At 38.7% G+C, this 26,930-nt stretch overlaps 1 protein-coding gene across 6 annotated transcripts in view; it reads left to right on the top strand.

Moving 5' to 3' along the window:
- Window positions 1–26,930, top strand: part of MSRA (methionine sulfoxide reductase A) — a 389,871-nt gene that overhangs the window by 155,739 nt on the left and 207,202 nt on the right. For 5 of the 6 annotated variants that reach the window (XM_084886494.1, XM_084886493.1, XM_084886492.1 and 2 more), the window contains one exon: window positions 14,019–14,138. The exons of the other annotated variant lie outside the window; for it this stretch is intronic. In XM_084886494.1, the coding sequence (XP_084742620.1) occupies window positions 14,019–14,138 (120 nt within the window). The remainder of the gene's footprint in view (window positions 1–14,018; window positions 14,139–26,930) is intronic. 6 annotated transcript variants of the gene reach the window in all.

The following is a 26,930-nucleotide window of genomic DNA, read 5'->3' as shown; positions in this document are numbered from 1 at the left end:
GAAAATTTTGCAGTTTTAAAGTAAGAGTAGTGATAAAGAAAGTTGTCTTGAATTATTATATTTAACATGATGTACGTTTGCCAGAAACTAAAGCTAACAAAGAAAATATGCCGAGACCTCATTTCTGCCACCTGATTCACCCTCTTTAGGAGAGCCCTAGTATTTTAGAGTTGAAACTATCAGCAAATCCCCATTCTCCTGCCTCCTTCTCTGCTGCACAGATGGGTGGCAGTGATTTGCACAGGCCATACACGGCAGGGTCTGTGAATGTGTGTCTGAGACCAGGGCCTGGCTACCTCTAGTCTCAGGTTTACTGAGTTGTGTTTCTAGAATTTAACCCAGGACATTCCCCATCTCTGCAGGTCCCCCTTCTGATAAAGGGTTCACACTTACCAAATTGTGACTGGAATTTGAATTCTGGTTTTTCTCCCTGATCAGAGCTATGAGCTGGACCAGATGTGACATCACCCCCTTTAAGGAGGACAGGGAGTCATAGAGAGGAGTGCCTTGGAAGTGTGCTGTGAATAGTGGACTGTGTCTTTGCTGTTGACTCTCCATATACTTTATTTATGTCTAGTAAAATCCATTACAGAACATGTAATTCCAGCAGAGTGCTCCATAAAATCATGCTGTTTGCGTGAGATCCTCACGAACTGCCTTTTACTTAGCAGGTGCCACTGAATTCTCTGTGATGAATAATGTGCTACCACGGGATTATCCTTCACGCCCTGTATCTAAAATAGGGTGCCTCTTAATTCAGCTCGCTTACAAGTCTCCACAGCTTTCCACAAAGACTAGGTTCTGAGGTTGTTTCTAGGGAGGAAGCATGGCAAAGAACATCAGCTTTGAATCCCAGGCATGTCTAGGTGGGAATCCTGGGTCTGTCTCAGTTCTGTGTCTTTGGGCAAGTGATCTAACTCTTGAATTTCCATTTTCTCATCCTTAAAGTGGGGCTGAGACTGTCTTTCTTGTAGGGTAGTTGGGGAATTCTGTGTATACAGAGTTATTAGTGTGATATGTGGCTTCCTTTTCTTATCACATAAGGAAAAAGATCCTAGGTTATGTAGCATTTGGCAGAAAAATTTTATTTGCTCACTAGTTATAGTTCAAGTTGAGAAGAGGAAAATAGATTTCATTTCTTTTTATACTTCTCTCCAGAGAGCCCTCGGATCATTCAAAGATGAAGCTGGATGTTAGAAATAATTTGGTTTAACTCATTTTTCAGATGACACATTGAGGCTAGTGAGTGACCCAGAGACACCCAGCTCCCAGTGTCCCTGGTAGAGGCTGCATTCTTTGTTGGTTTGGGGTGACAACGACCTGACTGGTGACACTGGGCAGGAAGGAGATAGGGAGAAGGCAGAGTTGTGAAGAGATGATAAGCTTTTTTTTTTTTTTTTTAAAAAGTGATGGGTTCAGAAGTAGCTGTTACAGTTGGGACACCTGATTTGAATGGTATCCAGTGACTCACATGTTGAGAAAATGGAGAAACTAGCTCAAAGAAATTCTAGAGGGAGAATCCAGGCAGGCTGCTTGTTTCACTTGAGGACTGAGGGGTGGCTCTGGGGCCCTCCTACAGGAGGATGTTGCATCTCAGAGAGCAAGGCTGACAGGAGGAGCATCTCTGACCTTCGGTGGACCGACAGGGAATTTTGAGTGTGTGCATATGTGTGCTGAGAGGGAGAAGGTGATGCAAGCAGGGAAAATGAGAGAAGAGAATGGAAACAAACTCTTACTGGTACTGTATGCTTGACACATTTATGTTATCCATGAAATTCTTTCAATGACTCTATGATGAGTATAATTTCTATTCCTAGCTTATAGATGAGGAAACAAAGGCTTAAAGAATATAAGTTGCTTTCCTGATACCACATACGTTTCAGAGATATAGACTTGGTATAAGTATACAACGTTCAGTACTTCTGCATCCATATCTACAGTCCAGGGATTGGGTAGAGGAGAGATAAGTGAAATATTTTTCTCCCTGCATATAATCACCAAGTTTCCATTTTAGAAGCCTCAAAGGAAGATCTGAATTCTCCACAAACTGGCATTATGGTTTCTAGGTGTACCTTCATTATAAAGCCCATTATAGTTATGAAAGATGGCCCATTAAATTTTCAAAGAAATCCAGTTCAATTCAACAGACCTTTCCCCCGTGAAGAGCCTAATACATGCAAGGTGCCCTGCCAAGTGACAGAGAGAAAGCCAAGTCTGAGAGGTGGGCTCCATGTTTTAGTTCATGGTGTAGGGAGGAGGTGACCACACAGAAGCCAACAGTAATTCCGCAGGGGAGGCTATGTAAAGGCTGGAGTTAAGAGGCTCAGGAATGCTCTGGGATTCCAAGAAGAGAGACTCTGTATTTGAGTGGCATTCTCAAAAGACCTAAGGGAGATGGTAATTTCTGAAGTTATTCTGGGTGTAGGGGCAGGATTTCCAAAGGTAGGGGTGGGGGGTGGGGGGGAGGGTGAATGCAGACAAACAGGACAGTTAGGAAGGGTAGTAGTAATGGGATCACGTGTTTGAGTGTTCATTTGGTTGAGGGTAGAGGATTTTAGAATTTTAACAACCACCTTTATTTTGTTGGTTATAAAAGTGACTCGTGCATCAGAGAAAATTTGGAAATTATTTAAAAATACGAAGAGAACAACCAGAGGAAGCTATCATTTCAGCATTTCATTGCTTTTCCTTCCAGACTGTCAATCAATCTATACAAATATTTTTTTAAAAAACAACTCCTTTTTATTATGACCGTTGGAATACATACTTCTTTAGAATTTGAAAATACTGTAAGTACAAGAAAAAAAAATCACTGCTAATCTTATTCAGAGATAATAACCACTATTCACATTTCAGTTTATTCCTCTTGAGTCTGTTTTTCAAAGTGTATGCATTAAACCAAATAAGAACAAATTTATTCTACAGTTCAATACCCTGCTTTTTTCCCCTTAACATAATATTTTGAATATTTTTCTATGCAATTAAATAATCGTAGAAAAATGGATGTATAATACTTTATTACAAATAAACTATCACTTATTAAATACTTTAATATTAAATATTCAGGTTGTTTCAAAATTTTTATTATAAATAATGCTGTTAAATCGTTTCTGGGGGAAAAAAATCAGTATTTGTCAATTAAAAATATTTCCTTAGAAGTGCTTTCCACAAAGACTCGATTCGTGTAAAAAGGTGTTATTGCTTTTAAGATTCTTGCAAATTATCTCTTTGTGGTTTTAAAAAGACAAATGACATGTTTGAGAGTGGATGTGATAAAGAACAGCCTGAAAGGGATATAAAAGAGGATGGCAGTGAGGGACCAGCTGAGGCAGATGACAGCTGAAGAGGCAGTAACCAGCTGGGGAGTTACTGAACCAGGGCAGTGGAAATGGGAAAGGAGGGAGAATATAGGATGTCCCTCCAAAATGTATACACACACTTTGAAGAATTATAAAGGCAGTGTTTATTAAAATACATCTTATTTTCAAAGTGGGGCTACGAGCTCTTAAAGTGTGGACACCAGGAAGCTGCTTAGACTGAGACAAGGACAAGGCGACGGCCAGCTTCCCTACTAAGGGTCTAGGAAAATGCCATGCAGTTAACACAGAGACGACAGAAGAAGCTGGCTCAGTTGGTCAATTAGGTGTTAGGTATAATGAATTCAAGGTGTCAGCCAGCCTTCCAGGGGGGGAGACCCTGCAGGGAGTGGGAAATGCGTGTTTTTCTGAAGCCTTTTCAAGTGGATGGTCAAGGGTTAGGCCTCCAGGTTGAACCATTTTTCAAAGATATGATGTATGGTTTGAACTACATAGAAAAGGCTGCTTTAAAAGTGTCAAAAGGAAAGTAAATGTGTACCTTACGAGCAAGCGAAAGAGGCAAAATGAGTTTGTGTCCTTGAACTGTCAGAACTTGTACAGGGGTTGGGGGAGCAGTACACCATCTGTGTCACTCCTGCTCTCCCGCCTAACTTTCTGGGATCTGAGTAGTGGGATAGCCCTGGAAATGACTGTGAACATGGCTGTGTTCTGTGCAAAGTCTAAAAGTGGGGAAAAGAGCTGGAAGAGAGGAACTGTTTGGATAAAATGTTGAAGGAACATGTGGTGACTGCACATGTTCTTTTGAAAGCTCTGCCTCCCTGTTGGTTTCCATTCTAACAGGACAGACTGCTCTTCCTGCCCCATCTGTTGTCTGAGGGTTTATTCTTCAGTGACACCCCTAGCAGATAGAGTTGGAGAATGGAATATGCTAGTTAACAGGGAGAGTGTGCTAGTCCACAGAAGTTGCCCTAGCCAGTGAGTGCAGGGTACTGAGGCAGATAAGTCTCTCAATAATTTTTAAAAATTTCATTTTATTTTTCAATTACAGTTTACATTCAATATTATTTTTGCATTACTTTCAGGTAAATAGCATAGTGGTTAGATAGTCACATAATTGTGTTCCTCCTATATTTCAAGAACCCACCTGGCACCATACAGTTATTACAATATTATTGACTATATTCCCCATGCTGTACTTTGTATCCCCATGACTATTTTTTAACTACCCATTAGTACTTATTAATTCCCTTACCTTTTCCAGCCAGTCCCCCACACTACTTTCCCACTAGCAAGCACCATTCTATTCTCTACAGCTATGAGTCTGTTTCTATTTTGTTTGTTCGTTCATTTTGTACTTTAGATTCCACATATAAATGAAATATTTGTCTTTCTCTGTCTGACTAATTTCACTTAGCACTTAATATCCTGTATGTCCATCCATGCTGTCTCAAATGATAAGATTTCATTCTTTTTTATGGCTGAGTAATATTCTATTGTATATATGTAATACTTTTTTTTTTTTTTATCTACTTGCCTATTGATGGGCAATTAGGTTGCTTCCATATCTTGGTGTTGTAAATAATGCTGCAATGAACATAGGGGTGCATATATTCCTTTGAATTAGTTTTTTGGACTTCTAGAAGTGGAATAATTATGTTATAAGGCAGTTCCATTTTTAATTTTTTGAGAACCTTCTATACTGTTTTCCTTACTGGCTGCACCTGTCTGCATTCCCACCAACAGTACACAGGAGTTACCTTTGATTCACAACCTCACCAGAACTTGTTATTTATTGATTTATTGATGATAGCCATTCTGACAGGTTCAGGGTGATATCTCATTGTGGATTTAATTAGCATTTCTTTGATTGTTGGTGATGTTGTATATCTTTTCTTGTCTATTATCTGTATGTCTTCTTTGGAAAACTGTCTGTTCAGGTACTTTACCCATTTATTTTATTTTATTTTTTAAATTTCTTTATTGATGAAGGTATCACATATTTGTCCTCAACCCCCCATTCCAATCCCCCAACCCCCTTTTGTACTTGGCCAGTGGTTAGGCTCATATGTATGCACACAAGTCCTTTGGTTGATCTCTCCCTTTTATCTCCACCCTCCCTTTGAGGTCCAACAGTCTGACCCATGGCTCCTTATCTCTGTTCTTGTTCATCAGATTATGTTGTTCACCATTTCCCCTAGATGAATGAAATTATGTCCTACTGGAAATATACTAATTGGATTGTTGTTTGTTTGTTTTTTGATATGGAATTGTATTAGTTTTTGACACATCTTGGATATTAGCCCCTTATTGGATGTATCATTGGTGAATATCTTCTTCTATTCAGTACTTTTGTTTTGTTTTGTTGATGTTTTCCTTTGCTGTGCAAAATCTTTAAGTTTGATGTAGTCCCATTTGTTTACATTTTCTGTTTCCCTTGCCTGAGAAGATATATCAGAAAAAATATTGCTAAGAGAAATGTCAGTTTTTACTGCCTATGCTTTCCTCTAAGTGTATTATGGATTCAAGTCTTACATTTAACACTTTAATCTACTTAGAGTTTAATCTTGTATATGGTATAAGAAGGTGGTCTAGTTTCATTTTTTTTTTTTTTGCATGTATCTGTCTAATTTCCTCAACACCATTACCTTTACCCCTTTGTATATTATTGTCTTTTTTTCCATATATTAATTGACAATATAGGCATGGATTTATATCTGGGCTCTCTATTCTGCTTCAATGAGCTAAGTTTCTGATTTTTATGCCAGTACTTGCTGTTTTGATTACTATAGCCTTGTAGTATAGTTTTTTTTCCTTATTTTTTATTGACTGTTTTAGGGTGATATTCATTAATAAAATTATATAGTTTTCAGGTGCACAATTCTGTAATACATCATCTGTATATTGTATTGTGTATAGTTTGATATCAAGTAGCACTATATCTCCAACTTCATTCTTTCTCAAGATTGCTGTGGCTTTTTGGGATCTTTGTGGTTCCATATCAATTTTTGTATTACTTGTTCTAGTTATATGAAAAATGCCATTAGTATTTTGATAGGAATTGCTTTGAATAGTATGGATATTCTAATTATGTTAATTTTTTTATTTATGAGCATGGTATATACTATTTATTTGCATCTTTAATTTTTTCTTCAGTATATGGTCTTTTACCTCTTTGATTAAATTCCTTTCTCCCCCCCCCCCATATCCTTACCCGAGGACATATTCATTGATTTTATAAAAAATGAGAGAGAGAGAGAGAGAGAAAGAGAGAGATTGATTGATTGATTGACTGGCTGCTTCTCACTTCTCATAGGTGCCTCAACTGGGGACTGAAACTGCAAACTAGTGTTCCCCAACCAGTAATTAAACCCATGACCTTTCAGTGTGCAGGATGTCACTCTAATCAATTGGGCCCTAGATATACATATATTTGGATACAATTGTAATTGTGATTGTTTTCTTAGTTTCTCTGATAGTTCATTATTGGTATAAAAATCTTATTGGTTTTTGCTTATTTATTTTGTGTCATAAACTTTATTGAATTTATTTATCAGTTCTAGTAGTTTTTTGGTTAAATCTTTAGGGTTCTCTATATACAATATTATGTAATCTGCAAATAGAGACAATTTTACTTCTTCCTTTCCAATTTGAATGCATGAATCTCAGTAGATGCAGAAAAAGCATTTTTTCTTCTTGTCTGATTGCTGTGGCTAGGACTTCCAATACTGTTAAATAAGAGTGGTGGAAGTAGACATCCCTGTCTTGTTCCTCATCTTAAGGAAAACAGTTTCAGTTTTTCCCTCTGGAGTATGCTGTTAGCCATAGGTTTGTCATTTATGGCCTTTATTTTGTTGAGTTATCTTTCCTCTATTCCGACTATATGAGAGGTGTGTTTTTTTAAAAAAATCATAAATGGGGGCTGGATTTTATCAAATGTCTTTTTCTGCATCAATTTATATAGTCATATGATTTTTATCCTTCATTTTGTTTATATGGTGCATCACATTAATTCATCTGTGGATATTGAATAAAACTTGTATTTCAGAAATAAATTCTACTTGATCATTATATATGATTTTTCAATGTATTCCTGAATTTGATTTGCTATTATTTTGTTGAGGATTTTATCATCTATTTCATCAGGGGTATTGGCCTGTACTTGCCTTTTTTTGCAATGTTTTTATCTGGTTTTGGAATCAGGATAATGCTGGCCTCCTAAAATTAGAGTGGGATTCTTTCTTGCTCTTGAATTTTTTAAAGAATAGTTTGAAAAGGATAGGTGTTAATTCTTTTTTAACTATTTGGTAAAATTTACCTATGCAGTTATATTATCCAGGATTGTTGTTTTGGGGAGTTTTTTAAATTACTGTTTTGATTTTGCTGGTTGAAATCAATCTGTTTAGATTTTCCCTTTCTTCTTGATTCAGTTTTGGAAGATCATATGTCTCTAGGAATTTATCCATTTCGTCTATATTGTTCAATTTGTGCCATACAATTAATTGTTGTAGTATTTTCTTATAATCGTATGTATTTCTGTGGTGTCAGCTGTTACCGTATTTTTCGGACCATAAGACGCACTTTTTTTCCCCCCGAAGTGGGGGGAAAAAGTCCCTGCGTCTTATGGTCCAAATATAGCCTACACATATACTGTAAAAAAAAAGTTTTTTTACTTGCCCGGCTCTGTGTGGTCTCTGTGTGCTTGCCCGGCTCTAAAATGGTTCTAAATGCTGCTGTTTACTTTACAGGGTTGATTACATGTGTTTATGACTGTGATGTTGGGTTTTAATGCACATAAAATATTTTAGGACACTATTTGTTTCAGAATCTTTTTTTCTTCATTTCCCTTCTCTAAAAACTGGTGCGTCTTATGGTCCGGTGCGTCTTATGGTCCAAAAATACGGTATTTCTCCTCGTTCACTTCTGATTTTATTTTTTTGGATCATCTCTTTTTTTCTTGATGAGTCTGGTTAAAGGTTTATCAATATTGTTTATCTTTTCAATGAACCAGCTCTTGGTTTCATTGACCTTTTGTATTGTTTTTATTTTAGACTCTATTTTTTTTTATTTCTGCTTGGTATGAGCTTCTTTGGGTTTGTCTTGTCTGGGACTCTGTGCTTCCTGAACTGTCTGTTTTTTTCCTTCACCAGGGTAGGGAAGTTTTCAGTAATTAGTTATTCAAATAGGTTCTTAATCCTTTGTGCTTTTTTATCTCCTTGTGGTAACCTTAGGATATGTATTTTGTTAAGCCTAAATTTGTCCCAGAAGTCCCTTAAACTATCCTCATTTTATGAAATTACTTTTTTTTTCCTGTTTTGATTTGATGTTTTCTGCTACCTTGTCTTTCAAATTGTTGATTTAATTCTCTGCTTCATGTTTTGCTGTTGTTTTCTTCTAGTGTATCAGTATTCTTCATATCAGTTATTGTATTCTTAATTTCTGAATGGTTCTTTTTTAGTAGTCTCTATGTTCTTTTTAATGCTTACTACTTCTTTGTTAAAGTTATAACTGAGTTCATCTTTCTCCAAGTTCCTTGAGCATCCTTATAATCATTCTTTTTAAATCTGTATCTGGTAGATTGGTTGCCTCCATTTCATTTAGTTCTTTTTTTTTTCCTGGAGATTTCTTCTGTTCTTTTATTTGGGGCATGGTTTTTGTTTTTTTGTAGCTTATTTTGGCTGCTTCTCTTTGTTTGTTCCTCAGATAGTTAGTTCTGCTATGTCTCCCAGTGTTGGAGGATAGTCTTATGTAGGGCCCAGTGGTATAGTCTCCCTGATCACCTGAGCTGGGTGCCCCAGGTGTGTTTCTAGTGTGGATTATGTGAGTTCTCCTATTATATTTGAGTCTTGATTGTAGTTGGCATGTCCATGTTTTGGGTTGACCCTCATGCTGGCAGGCTGTGAAGACTGGCCATTACCATAGTGTCTGAGCTACTCTGTGGGGGCTGACCTCATGAAATAGAATTCACCCCATCAGGGTCTGGTACCTTCGGAAATCTCAACAAATTTTAAAAAGAACATAATGAAGACCATACCCTCTAAGCACAATATAATAAAATTGCATCAAGATGAAAAGATAGTATAAAAAACAGGCCATATGCTAAAAATTAAAATGTACAACCTTAAAAAATTAATGGGTAAAAAGGAAATAACATGAAAATTATAAAATACTTGCTAAAGAATGACAAGAAAAATACTACTTATCTAAATATGTGAGATCTATCTAAGCAAAATTTAGAGGTAAATGTGTACTGAAGTACACTTATCAGAAAACAAGAATACTTAAAAATAAATAAGCTAAGTATTTATGTCAAGAAGGTAGGAAAACAACAGACTAAAGTAAAGTACACACTAAGATACTATTAAAAAAAAAAAAAAAGGAGCAGAAATAGAAACCAAAACAGAGGATCAATGAGAGCCAAGGTTAGTTCTGTTATACAAACCTCATAAACAGAAATAGAATTAGGAGAACTTGAATAAATAAAAAGCGGTGCAACAATTAAAGTCACCCCAATCCCTCTCTTCTCTCCAAAGACACAAGGTTGTTCAGAAAGTTTTATTGTAACTTCAAGGAATGAATAATTCTTTTCTAATGTTACATAGGAGGGGAAAAGCCAATTTATTTCATGAGGCCAATATAACCTTGATACTAATTCTGGCCAAGATAGTTCAAGGAAATAAAATCATGACAAATCTTTCTTATGAACATAAGTGGAAACTTTAAAAATAAAATGTTTGCAAAAGTAATTCGTCAATATTAAAATGCATTAGTAGGTAAGTTTTACTGTAATGTGGTTCAGAAAAATCTATAAATGTAATATACTTCTGTAAGAGATTAAACAGGGAAAACATATGATCATCTCAAAAGAATGCATGCATTTTTAAAATTCAAAACTCATGCATGATAAAAAGCTTTTTATAAACTAGAAATGGAGGAACACTTTCCTTGTCTGAGAAAAGATATCTGTCAAAACATGCAACAAACCTCATACCTATTGATACATTCTCATTAATGTTAGGATGAGGCAGGGATTCCCACCAAATTCAGTAGTACATTAAAAAAATCATATACCATGATCAAGTGGGATGCAAGGATGCTTATCAATAAATGTGATATACCACATTAATATAATGAAGGATAAAAATTGCATGAATCTCAGTAAATGCCAAAAAAACATTTGCCAAAGCTGACTATCCTTTCATGGTAAAAGCTTTCAACAAATTTTAGAAGGCATAGAAGAACTATACCTCAACATAATAAAGGCCATGTATGACAGCCATAAAAAAGAAGGAAATCCTGCCATTTGTGACAAGATGGATGCACTTTGAGGGCATTATGCTATGTGAAATAAATCAGAAAGAGAGATCTGGCAAGTTTTGCTCAGTGGATAGAGCATAGGCCCATTAACTGACAGGTTGGATTCCAGTCAAGGGCATATAACTCAGTTGCAGACACCATCCCTGACCGCAGTCCAGGCACTTGAGGCAACCAATTGATGTATCTCTCTCACATTGATGTTTCTCTCTCTGTCTTTCCCCTTCTCTTTCACTCTCTCTTATAAATATCAACAATTCATAGAAAAGACAAATGCTCTATGACCTCACTTATATTGGTATCTAAAATAAAAGTCAAATTCATAGAAATAGAGATTTGGTCATTGTCAGGGGCTTAGAGGTAGGGAAATGGGAAGATGTTGGTCAAAGGGTACAAACTTCTAGTATAAGATGGATATGTTCTGGAGATCTAATATTTAGCATGGTGACTATAGTTAATAATGCTGTCCTTTGTACTTGAAAGTTGCTGAGACAGTAGATATTAAATGTTCTCACTATAAAGAATGTAATTATATGAGGTGATGGATGTGTTAACTAACTTTATTATAACAACTTCACAATATATATATGTGTGTCAAATTATCACATTGTATACCTTAAACTTACACAATGCTCCATGTCACTTATATCTAATAAACCTGGAAAAATTTTAAAATAAAAAAAGAACATAGTATCACCTATAATTTTGGCAAAGGATGAAATCTGAGTCTGATAAAGCCCCTGGATCTCACTCCAAAATTGCAGGAAATACTGAGGACAGAGGAACAATGGTCAGGTTAGGCAGGTTGCTAAAATAGCCAGTCATGTACCTGTGTGTAGAATACTTGCAGTGCTCTTTGGTACCATCCAAAAGATGGTATTGTGCAATATGGATATATTTTATTCAGATCACACTGAAGACTTCTGAACTTCAGGGGCCAGGGTGCCTTTAGCTTGGAACATTGTAAAACTCCTGGATGCGTTTGTGGCTTTTTATGCTCAATAATGCTGTCCAGAGCACTTTCTACCCATTCTTCTCCAGAGATTTCGTTGTTCCTCTGATGGTTAATTTTACGTACTATCTTGAGTTGGCTAAGAGATGCCCAGATAAAACTACATTTTGGGGTGTGTCTGTGAGGTTGTTTCCGGGAGAGATTAGCGTTTGAATTGATACACTGAGTAAAGGACACCTCCCTCACCATTATTCAATCCATTGAAGGCCTGGATAGAACACAATGGCAAAGGAGGGGTGAATTCACTCCCTCTGTTTGAGTTGGGACATCCATTTTCTCCTGCCCTCCAACATTAGTGCTCCTGGTTAACAGGCCTTTGAGTTTGGACAAATTATAGTACTGGCTTCCTAGGTCTCCAGCATTCAGACTACAGCTGGGCAACCTCTCAACCTACATAATTGTGGAAGCCAATTTCTCATAATATCTATCTATCTATCTATCTATCTATCTATCTATCTATCTATCTAATCTATCCATCTATCATTTATCTCCTATGGGTTCTGTTTCTCTTGAGAACCCTAACTAACATAATTCCCTCATCTCAGGAATGCAATGAAGTTAAAGTAATAGGGAATCCTTGTTCCAGAGACTTGAGTATTTTTATAAATACTCAGTAAATATTTAGTTATATCTATTAGTAGCAGACATTTCCTTGTATATAGCACTGTATAACTCAAATAATGCATATGTTTATGTTTTCCTTTGAATTTTTTGCTTTTCTTTTAAAAATGTATACACTTTTAAAATAATATGACTCCAGAAAAGCTTGAAAAGAAAAAAATACTTATGTAGTCTCATCACTGTAATACAATTATGGTTATAACTATATTTTTTCCTAGTCTACTTTGGTATGAATATATTTTCATAGTTGTAATAAAAACATGCACATAATTGTTTTTTCTTTGTAAATTTAGCTTTAGGCAATAATGACATAAGCATATACATATTTCCATGTTGCATTGTTATTACAACAGTAATTTTTTTTACTGCATTAAATTTCATCATTTGGTTCTATTGTATATTTTAACTGTTAAGTTATTTTTGGTTAGTATATTTTCCATCACATTTGAGCAAATATATTTTTGTGTAATATGTAATGCTATGCACATTGCTTTTTGGTTATTGTTGCTTTGAATATTTAAAGTAGAATATTAACAATTGTCAAGAATTTCAGTAAACTTCCATCTATTTTTTCTTTTAGCTCTGTCATCAGATCTAACAAATCTAGTAATCATAGTAGGAGGCATATATTAATTTGCCAACTGTTGTTCCAACCGAGATCTTAATTATATATGACTTAATAATGCCATATAAATCTGGAGTGAGACAGGTATCTTGTTTACATCTAGAAATTGGCCACAGATATCTGTTGTGCACAGTTAAAAATTCATGGTAGAAAATGAGGGCTTTTCGGAGCCCACAAAAATATAAGTCATCATTTTCAATATGTGTATGTGCATTCATGAGAGATGGGACTTAGTTTTCATATGTTCAAAGGAATCCAGTATCTGCTGATTTGAACACCATGTTTGCTAGTTGATGGTAATGCTATTTTTGTGAGTTTCTTTGTTTTTTGTTCCTACCTTTCCTGCATTTCTGCTCTCTTTTTCCTCATTCATTAATCTCAGTAGTAGAATTCTGGAAACTACTCTTTTTGGGGAGCAGTGATCTATCACATAAAGGCTTATGACTTTAAAAAAATTAAAAAACCGAGCACATGTGTGAAATCAATCTACCTATCATCTATCTATCTATCTATCTATCTATCTATCTATCTATCTATGCCTAATAGACTGTTTGATTGTTTAGCCAGTAGCTATGACATGCACTGACTACCAGTGGGCAGATGCTCAATACACAGGCATGGAAACATGGAACAGACTGATGAATCTCAGAGGGAAGGGGTTGGGGGTAGGGCTAGAAGAGATTAACCAAAGATCTTATATGCATACTAGAGGCTTGGTGCACAGATTTGTTCACTGGTGGGGTCCCTCAGCCTGGCCTGTGGGGATCGGGCCGAAACTGGCAGTCCAACATTCCCTGAAGGGTCCTGGATTATGAGAGAGCACAGGCCAGGCTGAGGAACCCCACTGGTGCATGAATCCATGCACTGGGCCTCTAGTCCTATATAATAAAACATGCAATTATCCCCGTGGGTGGGAGTTCGATCAACCAGGAGTTTGACCGGGCGGCGGGGGGGGGGGGGGGGGGGGAGAGCAGGTCCAGCTGGCCAACCACCCATGGCCTCTCCCCCAGGCCAGCCTGTCCCAATCAGCCCCGATTGGGGTGAGACAGCAGGACCCCACACGTGCACGAATTTGTGCACAGGGCCTCTAGTTTTTGATAAAGGACTAATCAATATTTTATGTTTTTCTTAGGAATGGGCTGTTTCTGGGGAGCGGAGAGGAAATTTTGGACCCTGAAAGGAGTATATTCAACTCAAGTTGGCTATGCAGGAGGCTACACTTCCAATCCGACTTACCAAGAAGTCTGCTCAGGTAGGAAGAATTTGTTCCAGCATATGAGGAGGAACAAGGAAGGGCTTATTCCTGATGGCAGGTGATAGGATCTTAAAAATGGAAATACATTTTTTGTGAGCTTCCTCAGTCTTCTATTCCCCATTTCTGTAGTTAATTTGTTGACTCTCACTTTTTACTTTTAGGAGATAATATACTTCCTATGGAATGTATAATTTAGCCCTTGCTGCAGAATAAACCCAAAAACGTAATAATTAAAACAGTCATATATTAGCTTATGCTTCTGTAGTTCAGCACTTTAGGCTGTGTTCAGCTGGGCAGTTTTTCTGCTGGTCTCATCTAAACTCACTCATGGGACTTCAGTCAACTGGTAGGTTGCCTGGGGCTAGTTGGTTAGGATGGCTTCATTTATATGTCTGGCAACTGGTGCTGGCTGTCGGTTAATGTTTCCTATTGGCTGTGATAATGGGGATGATGGACCATGTGTCATTGGCAGGCTGGCCTGGGCTAATTCACAGTGATGGATTCAGGACCAGCAAGAGAGGACAATCCACATTCTGCTAGTACTTTCAAATCTCTTTTGATGCTACATTTATTATTGTCTCATTAACAATAGCAAGTCAAATGGTCTAGCCCAGGGTCATTGTGAGAGGGTCTCCCAAGGCATGTGTACAGGGAGGTGTGAAGAAATTGTGACCATGCCTAGAACAGTTTACCACATAGGACAAAAGTGTCATATATCAGACATGCTTTCTTGAGGGAAAAATATTAAAAGCTAGGCTATAAAGAAGGAACTGGAAAACTATGACTTAAAGGCTAAATTCTGCCTGCTGCCTGTTTATATGAAGTTTTATTGAAACATGGCCATATTCATTATTTGTATACTATCTACACATGCTCTCATGATACAATGGCTGAGTTGAGTGGATGCAACAGAGTATGTACTCCCTGAAAAACTTAAAATATTTATGATCTGGCCTATTATAGAAAATATGTTTGTTGGATAAATAGACAGATTCCCTGTGGCAAATTCTAGCTGGAACTAGATACCCTCTGTGGATTTATTTTCTGTTTCTGGCCTTCAATGATTTACTTTTCTGCTACCTCAGGTAGCATTTAAAACTCATTATTTCTTTTAAATATTTTTCAATTAAAAATAGAAATAGTATATATTTACAGTGTTGTTTTATACAGTGAAATGATTACTACAGTCAAGCTAATAAACATACCTATCTCCTTACATACTTTTTTTGTGTGTGTGGTGAGAGCACCTATGGTCTAACCTTGTAACAACTTTCAAATATTCAATACAATATTACTATTATTATTATTATTATATTTTCTATCATTTTATTTTTTAAGAAAAATTAATTGAAATATAATGTTACATGCAATAAACATGACTATTTCAAGAAAAAAGATTTTAAATACAATAATATTACCAAAACTGTACTAACATAGTATAATATCACAAAAGTTGTAGGAAATATTAAAAATCTGCAAATAACAGGATTACTTCTATTATATTCTAAAATCTTTTTTTCTTTGACTTTATTTTTGTTCATTATATTCCTTAAATGAGTGAGATCATGTTATGTTTATATTTCTTCGACTTGCTTATTTTGCTTAGCAAATTGATCTCCAGGTCCATACAGGTTGTTGCAAATGATAAGAGTTCCTTCTTTTTTTACAGCAGCGTAGTATTCCATTGTGTACATGTATCACAATTTTCTAATCCACTCATCTGCTATTGGGTACTTAGGCTGTTTCCAAATCCTAGCTATTGTAAATTATGCTGCTATGAACATAGGGGTGCATATATCCTTTCTGATTGGTGTTTCTAGTTTCTTAGGATATATTCCTAAAAGTGAAATTACTGGGTCAAATGGGAGTTCCATTTTTAATTTTTTGAGGAAACTCCATACTGTTTTTCACAGTGGCTATACCAGTCTGCATTCCCACCAGCAGTGCAAGAGGGTTCCTTTTTCACCGCATCTTTGCCAGCACTTTTCATTTGTTGATGATAGCCATTTTGACAGGTGTGTGATGGTACCTCATTGTCATTTTGATTTGCGTCTCTTGGATGATTTAGTGACTTTGAGCATGTTTTCATATGTCTCTTGGCCTTCTATATGTCCTCTTTTGAAAAGTGTCTATTTAGGTCCTTTGCCCATTTTTTGATTGGGTTGTTTATCTTCCTTTGTTAAGTTGTATGAGTTCCCTGTAAATTTTGGAGACAGGGTTGGAAAAAATAACTCAATCAGAGAACCAAAAAGAAAAAAACAATAAAAAAACAGGAGGACAACTTAAGGGAGCTGTGGGACAATGTGAAACATAACAATGTTAGAATAGCAGGTGTGCCAGAAAAGGCAGAAAGAGAGAAGGGCATAGAGAAGGTGTTTGAAGAAATAATGGCAGAAACCTTCCTTAACCTGGTAAAAGAAAATATCACACAAGTTTGGGAAGTTTTTTTTGTATTTTAGTTGTAATACCAATTTGTTCCTGAGAGCATGTCTGTGCAGCATCCACTTACTCTGCCACCATTTTTAATTCTCTCCAATACAGTATTATTAACTATAGTCAGCCTGGTGTACATTAGATCTCTAGAACTGATTCATCCTACTGAGTCAGAAGCCAGACCTCTGTGATTTTCTCAAGGCCATGACTGCCTCCTTGCCTTTTGCAGGACACTCCTCCTTCCTCACATTTTATTTAAGTTTCCTGTTTTAAAAGTGACCATCCTTCTGTAACAGGCATTTAAACCTTCTTTCCTTGGATTTGTCAATTAGCACTGAACCCAGAGCTCACAGGCTGAGAAACTTGCAGCTCCTAGGTGCTTGAAGCTCTGAGAGCTGTGGCTCCTGCACTAGGAGCCCAGTCTCAGATTGGATGGGGATTACATTGCCACAGCCACAGTTTGGCTACTCTTTCTTGTGTTTCATATTTGTCTTAAGAGATGTGCTGAGAAGTAATTTAAGTCTTAGTGGCTACCATTCTGTTCCTACAATTATTTCAAGATTCGTTCATTTATTTGGTGTTCCCTAAAAGCTTTGTGTATGCCTGCACTAGAGAACCCATAGACACTTGGACTGGAAGAGCCATGAAGAGCCTACATTTCAAGTGGCCTTTCTTGAACGAATTAAGTGCCCCGTTTATTGGGAATGTACCATATACACTAGGCACTAGGGGAAGTTTATGATACAAAGTTGAATAATGTGAATACCTGTCTTCTAGAATTCTTCCTCTATAGTCAAGGAAGCTTGATCTTTCACATTTGTTTTAAAGAATTGTGCTGATCTAGCTTTACACACACACACACACACACACACACACACACACACACACACGCACTCCCCAAATATTTGTAATGCAAACCATGCAAACCAACTGATTAACGGACATGCTGTTGCTTTACTACATTAATTTTAGAAGTAATTGAGCTATTCACATTCCTGAATACCCTGATAGAGAATTATTCTTACATTTTATAATAATTACTATACAGATGAAAATATGAAAAGACATTCTGCCTTGGATAAGCATTCTGGGTTAATTTCAGTGCATTAGCCTAATACACAAATAACCCCACTTCTGGCAAGAAAACTCAGGATGTTCATTCACTGGGTAATACATTTTCATATTTTGCTTACAGATGTTCAGAACAATTCCATGTCTATTAGTCTATTCAAAGGCTTTTAGAAATCTGCACAGCCAAGTGGCACTGAAGCCAGAAGCATGAAAGGGTGTGCACAACTTTTTATCACGAGTGAAATTTACCCATCATCACAGAAGATCTGAGGCCCAGATATTTTCTGTTACAACAGAATACTCCAGTGGATTTACAGGCAACATGTTCAACAGAAATGCTAAGCAGGAGTTTGGGTCTTGGGGGAGCAGAGTGCGGGAGTCCTCATGTCACCTTCTGGTGGTATAGATATCCAGGTCATTTTTAGCCCCTGGACTCAGTTTCCTCTCATAAAATGGAGGCAGTGCTGCTTAATGAAGCCAATAAAATTGTGGTGAGGTTCTTATTTGAAAATAAAATTATTTCAAATAGAAAGTATGCTAGAGAATTGAGGACATATACTTTCTATTACCCTAGCTTTTTGGGCATATTAAAGATAAAAGTGATGTGTCATGGAGCATCACTTGGCAGGGGACAGGATCAGCTTAAAGAATGTGTGTATAGCTCAACATGTAGCTATTTCTTTTCCTACTGGGTTCCTAGTAGAGAATATCTGCCCCTTTCTCCAAATGCATATCTTTATTTCCTAAGAGCTGTAACAAAGCATTGCATAATTTCCTCACTAATATAGAGAACTCAGTATCCTTTTTTTAGTTTGACTTAATTTCTGAAGTGTTTGGGTGGATGTCCTGGTCTATGTATCTTACATGAGATTAATGATCTCATTCTTCTTCAAAGTAGTGATGAGTTGTTATTAGCAGATTTTATCAAGCAATGTAAAACTCTTTCTGAATTCCTCACAGACTACTTTAAATCTCTTTTTAGTGCATAGTAAATCTTATTGTACTCATTTCAATGTCACTCAAGATGAATTACTAAGTTATTGACATATCCTTAAAAATGCAAGAATTCTGATGTTCAGTTCTTGCTATAAGCAATATGATCAGTTTTTGTTCCTCTTACTAGTATAGTAGACATAAAATTGACCTTGAACTTGTAGCAGGCATGATGAAAATGCTTCTCTCTCTCAAACCACCAGGCAGAAAGCAAGCCCCACTGTCCAGGGTCCTATGACTTACAACTCTAGAACCAGATACAGCTTCTCTACCCAACCTAGCTATTCAAGACAGATTTGTTCAGTGAATAGACCCATCATCTGAAGGACAAAGTATAAGTCATGGGAAAACTGGTTTTATTTTCTAAGCCTCAATTACCAGCAAAGACAAGGTTGACTTCTTGACAAGGGCCACCATCGGAAGTCCTGGGGCATAGTCCATAGTGTGTGGGGAGTTAAGGCATTTCAGATCCAGGAGGGACTTAACTATTTTTTAGTCCAGTGGCTTTCAGAGTAGGTGACCATAGAATCTGGGAAAGTGCTTCAGGGAGTCCACCAACAATGAAGTGTTTTAGCTAAATAACAAATATTTCAGCTGCTTGGAGGACTCATTTACCCTTTTATTATATTACTAGAGGCTTGATGCATGAGAATTCATGCAAGAATGGGCCTTTCTTACTCTGGCTGCCAGCACCACCTTCACTCTGGCCCGAAGTCACTTTTACATCTTTCCACGTTTCCAAGAGGCCCAAAGCGGCTGGGATGATGCTGAATGCCTGTGTTGTCACCATGGTGACAATGCAAGCTTCCCTCCCTACCCCCCACCACTCAGAGCCTGTGTATGCAAATTAACCCACCATCTTTGTTGGGTAATTTGCATACTCCTGATTGTCTGGTGGGCATTACGAAGATATGGACAATTTGCATCTGACTCCTTTATTAGTGTAGATATATTGTAGTTCTGACTAATATTTTATTTTAGAAATTTCTTTAAGATGCTTGGAAACTATAGAATACTGAGGATGAGATAAAGTGATTTGGGAGATGGATTTGAGAAGGGCTGAAAATTTGTCTCCCCAGATAATACTGTTGCTAGAATCCTAAAAGGAAGTCAAAATCTGTGTATATTATGCCCTTTTAAGTAAGGATGGTGATCAAGGATACAGAGTGGAGGTGACTTTTGAATTTAAAATGTTAATATTTCAAGATAGTATTTTTTGGTTATCATTTCCATTAGATTGGATTCCTTTCTCCCTCCCTCTGCCCCCTGGAAAAAAATAATATGAGGGTTTCTAATAGACAGTTCTTATATCTGCTAGATACTCTCAGTGCTGTCCGAGATAGCCAGGAGCAGGACTGAGGATGTGACAGTAGAGAGTTCAGGAGCCTCTCTTGTTAGTCAGTGTTTTGGCATGTCTTATTTTCCCCAGACCTAGGAATGAGAAGGGAAATCATTAAATAAGTGTGTTATTGCCTTACTCTCTTTCAAAGCTTCTGCAGATCTGATTTCCAGCCTGGGCTGTGGATCCCCAGGGCCTGCAGAGTTAGGACAAACAGTCTGCAAATTGATTTAGCCACCGATCATGGCCTGAAGACCTTAATAATCATCTCACTCACACCTTTGCCCAATATTCAATTTGTAAGGGAAACAACATTATGATAAGTAAAGTGTACATCCATTCAATGTTACTGAACCCAGAGCAGCTTTTTGTTATCACACAAGTCCATCCTTGGACTCTAAAATTAGAGCCACTATACTGGGGACTCTTATGCAGTGACTTGACAGAATCACATGGCTCTCATGCTCCTATAGGGGTGGAAATACGGCGCTAAAGGATTGTGCAAAGTTCCCAAAGTTGAAAAAAAAATAGAGACAAGCACACTTTGCTAGAGATATTTTGAGTTTGCCCAAATATTTCAACTAGGCATTAGACATCACAGGATGAGGATTTTATGTAGTTTCAAAGGGTGGGAAGCTGGCAAGCACCAAACTACAAGGCAACAAAACCTACAGCCTCAGATGGTAGAGGAAGCATTCATGCCTTCTTTTTCTTGTTGGATGTATTGACCAAAGACTCCACTGTCTATTCTTTGTCATTTAAGTGGGGTAGTGGCAAATGAATTTTGATGGTCTCTGGATTCTCTGAAGACTATTGCATGTGCAGTATATTCTTTACATGACCTTGCTATTTTCCTATTCTCTAGCTTGTTTAGCTGTTCAATTCACCTCTCTCCTTGAGCAGCTTAAAGCAGTGCTGGGCACAGGTGTGGTAGTCAAAGGTCAACAGACTTTAAGTAGTTAAATATGTCAATATTTCATCACATCTGATGGTAAAATTCTAATATGTCATTTAAATGGAAAATAAATTAAATCAACAGGAACAATACTGAAAACATTCTTTATACTCATTCAGCACTAGAAACAGGTTATTCTTTCATTGTTTCAGGATTATATTCTCAAAGATTTAGAAAGGAGATTAAGAGCAATTTGCTATAGCAAGCAGTTCTTAAAACATAATTGCAAAAGCATTATTAAAGATAAATGTGTCTACACTGATTTTTTTTTTTCAAATCACATATAATTGAACCATAATGGACTGTGAGAAAATAACCTTATAGGGAGTTGAGCTTCTCTAGGAATTTTATGTGATACTATGGGTCTTAATTACTTCATAATGACTGAGCCCTAGAATAAGGATTTTTTAATTTTTTGTAAGTTACATTAAAAATAAAAATATGGGTCAATTACCTCTCCATCTGCCAAGTTAAAATTGCAACAGAGGGATTCATAGGAAAACACAGTGGCCCTTGTGTGAGTAAATGGCTCAGCAGGAATGGAGTGGCTTCAGAGGATGTCACTGTGGGCCTGGCCTGCCTCTGATTTTCCTGAGCCTCACCAGCACATGAGTCAGTTACAAACCACTGAGTCCCTCAGGTGTGGGCTAGGCTCTGCCTAGTAAACCATGGCCTCTGATGCGTGGAATTTTAGGGCCTAACAGGGAGCACCAAAGGACAGACTGCTCTCAGTGTCTCCAATCTTTACAATGGGAGCTCATCGGTGTCTCTGTGACAGGAGCTTTCTGAAGAGGACTACTTTCCGAGATGGAGTCCTTTCATTTGTAATTGTCTCCTTCCTCTTCTTTTTAAAAATATACTTTATTGATTTTAGAAAGAAAGGACAGGGAGAGAGAGATGGAAATATAAATGAGAAAGAATCATTAACCAGCTGCCTCCTGAACACCCCACACTGGGAATTGAGCCCACAACCCAGGCTTGTTCCCCAACTGAGAGTCCAACTATGACCTTTTGGTTCATAGGTCGACACTCAATCCATGAGCCAGGCCTGCTGGGCTCCTTCCTCTTCTTTTTTGTCATTTTCTTTTCCTCCTCCTCCCCTTCCCTTTTTTTCTTCTTCTTTCCTCTAGTTAAGGAAACATTGCTTTTCTTCTCTAATACCATTATTATTATTACTAGAGGCCCATTGCAGGAAGATTCCTGCAAGAATAGGGCTTCCTTTGGCCATCTCTGCTGCCCTGCCTGCTTCCCTCCCTTTTCTGTTGCCCCACTTGCTTCTCCACAGCTTCACTCCCTTCTGCAGCCCTTGGCTTCCTTCTACACTGTTTTCAATCTTTGCTCTGCACCTGGATATGCAAATTAACTGCCATCTTGGTTGGGCTTATTTGCATACTTGCTCCTGATTGGCTGGAGGGCGTGGCTTGTGGGTGTAGCAGGGGTACAGTCAATTTTCATGTTTCTCTTTTATTAGTGTAGACTAAAGGCCCAGTGCACAAAATTTGTGCATAAGGTGGGGGGTCCCTCAGCCTGCCCTGCACCCTCTTGCAACCTGGAACCCTTTGGGGGATGTCCAACTGCTGGTTTAGGCCCTATCCCATAGTTAGACATCCCTCTCACAATCCTAGACTGCTGGCTCCTAAACGCTTACCTATCTGCCTACCTGATTGCACCTAACCACTCTGCATGCCTGCCTGCTTACCCCTAACTACTCACCTTCCTGCCTGATCACCCCTAATTGCCTCTGCCTTGACTCCCGCCACCACAGCTTAGTCCAGAAGGATGTCCGGAATGACGTCCAGAAGGTTGTTCAGCTGTCAGGTCTAATTAGCATATTAAGCTTTTATTATTATAGATTATTACTACTACTACTACTACTACTACTACTACTAGAAGCCTGGTGCATGAAATTCGTGCACAGCAGGGAGGGTCCCCTCAGTTCAGCCTGCGCCTTCTCTAATCTGAGACCCCTCGAGGGATGTCCAACTGCCGGTTTAGGCCTGATCCCAGGGATTGGTCCTAAACTGGCAGTCAGACATCCCTCTCACAATCTGGGACTGCTGGCTCCTAACTGCTCATCTGCCTACCTGTCTGATCGCCCCTAACTGCCTCTGCCTGCCAGCCTGATCACCCCTCCTGCCCCCCTCTCCCCCCTGCCAGCCTGGTCACCCCACACAATCTGTTGTTCAGTCATTTGGTTGTCCCTCACTAACCTGTCTGCAGGCCTGGTTGCCCCATGCAGCCTGCTATTCGGTTGTTACTGTGAAGGCATCCTGATCAATTTGCATATTACCCTTTTATTAGTATAGATAGTCCTTAAAAAATCACCAGAACTGGTGACTTGGTTTACTAATATATTGCCCATCTTAGGTTTAGAAGAGTTTATAACAAAACATTCTCAGTAGGTATTATAATAGTAGCTTATATGAATTGCTAGTTTATAAAACCCACAAAACCTTTTCCCAGGCTGACCTCTCCCAGGCCTGTGAAGTAGAGCTGCATTGTTGCTCCCTGGACAACAGTGCAAAGCGCTCAGAACAGTAAGCACTTAGTGTGGTCCTGGCTAATTAGAGTTTCCAGCAGTCTCTTTGAAGAGTATTTCTTTTGAAAAGAAATAGGGTTTATATTTTAGATTGTTCAGATAATTTTTAGATTCCTTTCTTGAGCGTTTTAGGATACTTTAAAAGATAATTAAGCTGTGAAGTTTTTTTTTTTAGTAATAAAGTAGAATTTTGAAAATGGTTTATTAAAAGCATCTGATTGTCTGGAATACTAACATGAACTTACTTGATCTGTAGTAACACGGACCGTGGATTTCTTTTTTCTTCAGTTGGTTGAATCTTAGATATCATCTGTTCCAGAGATTTTTGAAACTTTTATTAAGCATTAGAATCTGCAGGTAAAAATTTTACACGGAAGTCTAATATAAAAACAGTGTCCAAGATACTCTGGTTAAAAAAATTGGGAGGGTGGTCCTTCTTCTTACATTGTTCTATTTCTTTAGGCCAATGGGGTGCCTCCTTGAAGCTAAGTTAAGAAGCAGTTGAAGACTAGGGTCCACTGACTGCAGCCTAGGCTGAAATGCATGGTGAGGAGAAGTGCTCCCCACCTCACTAAACACCTGTGCCTGTCCAAGGCTGAGCACCGGAAGTTACTGAAATCCCCAGAATCCTATGGGAGGTCATCCAGAGGAAAAAATGCTGGAAGGCATGAGAAAGAAACCACCTTATTCTCTGCCTGCTTAGAGATGTACCAAGGCACTTAGAGGCCCTAAGCATAGGAAGTTTTGCTTGAGTTTTGGGTCACCCAGCCAAGGTGCCCAGAACATCCAGTTTCTCCCATTTACTTGTGCTCCTCCCATGTTAAGTTTCAGCCCAGGCTCCTTGACTGCACTTATGTGAAAGCCCTCCCTCCCCTCCTCAGTCAGGGGAGGTAAGGAACTGTTAGCTACTGTATGATCTGAACCCCTGTCAGCAGACCTGCTTTGCTTCTGAAGGGTGGGTTGACAAAAGATCATAGGTCACTGAACTTGTGTATCTTTGTGCACAAGGAAAAAAGTATCTGTCACCTTGTTTGAGTCTCTTTGGGTTGTATTTGATAATTTGAAAATGCTCCAGGGAAATCCATATGTCCACTTTTGAAAGTTAGAATGTGAAAGGGTGAAGCCACATTCTGGTGGCTGGAGGTGGGAAGTGGGCTGGGAATTGGGAAGAAACTATTTTTCCTGGTCTTCAACACCTTTTTAAATTAATAAATTTTATTTTTAGAGCAGTTTTAGGTTCTTAGCAAAATTAAGAGGGGAAGGTACAGAGATTTTCTATATATCTCCTGCCCTCACATTAATAACTGATATTTGTTATAGCTGATGAAATTATACTGACACATCATTATGTATCCATAGTCCATAGTTTACATTAGAGTTCACTCTTGGTGTTGTCATTCTATGAGTATAGACAAATATATAATAGCATGTATTCATCATAATAGTATCATATAAAGTAGCGTTACTGCCCTACAAAATTCTGTGCTCTGCCTATTCATACCTCCTAAAACTCCCAACCTCTGGCAACCACTGTTATTTTTACTATCTTCAGAGTTTTGCCTTTTACCGGTGTCATATAATTGGAGGCATATAGTATGTAGCCTTTTAAGACTGGCTTTTTTCACTTAGTAATCCTATCTAATAAAATAGAAACATGCAAATTGACAGTACATCCACTACACCCACAAGCCATGCCCACCAGCCAATCAGGAGTGAGTATGCAAATTAAATCAACCAAGATGGCAGTGGCCACAGAGCTGGAGTAAGCAGGAGGCTTGGGTTGGCCCTGGTGACGGAGAAAGCCAAGCTTCCCACCTGCCTGGCTGGCCCTGGCCTCCACTCAAGGAGGCACTGGAATCCTGGGTTGCCAGAGGAAACCTAGGCTTCCGGCTGGTCCTGGCCTCCATTCAAGGCTACAAAGTTTCAATTATAGATCCCAGATGCCTGCTTCCACCCAGCCCTGGCTGAAAAAGAAAAAAAAAAAAAAAAAAAAAAAAAAAAAGGAGGGGCTGGGAGCTTGGGTTGCTGGGACTGTGGCCAGCCTGCAAACCACCATGGGCCCCTCACCCAGGCCACCCCACACCCTAAGGGAACCCCCACCCTGATCTGGGACACCCTTCAGGGCAAACAAGCCAGCCCCCATCCATGCACCAGGCCTCTATCCTATCTAATAAAAGAGTAATATGAAAATTGACCATCACTCCAACACATAAGATGGCTGCCCCCATGTGGTCAAATATGGCTGCCCCATGTGGATACAAGATGGCCATCACAAGATGGCCTGCAAGGGAGGACAGTTGGGGGCAATCAGGCCAGCAGGGGAGGGCAGTTAGGGGTGACCGGGCTGGCAGAGGAGGGCAGTTGGGGAAGACCAGGCCAGCAGGGGAGGGCAGTTGCGGGGGGAGGGAGGGACTAAGCCTGCAGGGAAGGGCAGTTGGGTAGGGGACGAGGCCTATAGGGAGGGCAGTTAGGGGCAATTGGGCCAGCAGGGGAACAGTTAGGCATCTATCAGGCTGGCAGGCAGAAGCAGAAGTGGTTAGGGGCAATCAGGCAGGCAGGCAGGCCAGTGGTTGTGAGTCAGTAGTCCTGGATTGTGAGAGGGATGTCTGACTGCCCGTTTAGGCCCAATCTAGTAGGATTGGGCCTAAACGGGCAGTCAGACATCCCTCGAGGAGTTCCAGTTTGGAGAGGATGTAGGCTGGGCTGAGGTACACATCTCCCCCTCACTCCCCTCACCCCCCACTCCACATGTACCACATGTACAGATTTCGTGTTCCAGGCCTCTAGTATGCATATAAGGTTCCTCCATGTATTTTCATAGCTTGATAGCTCATTTCTTTTTAGCACTGAATAATAGTCCATTGTCTGGATGTATCACAGTTTATCCACTCATCTACTAAAGGACATCTGGTTGCTCCCAAGTTTGGATAACTATGAATAATGATATAAACCTGGGAAGCAGAAATATCAATAATGCTATTAACCACACAGCAGAGGTATCAAAGCAGGGACTCTGGATGAAGGTGTTTGGAGGCCTGGGTTTAAGGGGTGTCCACAACAGAGGATTCCTATTAGCCAATACCAGGAACTTGGGGGCTTTGTCCACCAACAGCACTTTAAGTTAAACTCTCTACTTAAATTTTTGTGTGGACCACTAGGTAACAAAGAAGTATGTGTGGGTGTTGGGTGGTTATAAGCTCTTAGGGGAAAGTAGCTTTCTTTCCTCCTTAGAGTACCTGTGTGTGTGTGTCATGCTGCCCTTTCAATGGGCCAGGTTTCTTTCTCTGTTTAGTTGTATGTAGAAGGTGTAGCTTTTTGGAGTTATATCTCTGTGGGGGGTTTCCTATTATATTACTTACTTTGTGGGTCCATAGGCCTCATCTTCTTCCCTCCTTCCCCCACCCCAAGCAGCTAGCTACCAAAGTAGGTTCATAAGAAACTTGAGAGCTTTGGAGCATG

The sequence above is a fragment of the Pipistrellus hanaki genome, assembly GCF_964339955.1.
Source record: "Pipistrellus hanaki genome assembly, chromosome: 5".
Taxonomy (NCBI): Eukaryota; Metazoa; Chordata; class Mammalia; order Chiroptera; family Vespertilionidae; genus Pipistrellus; species Pipistrellus hanaki.
This window is presented reverse-complemented; position numbering and strand designations above follow the sequence as displayed.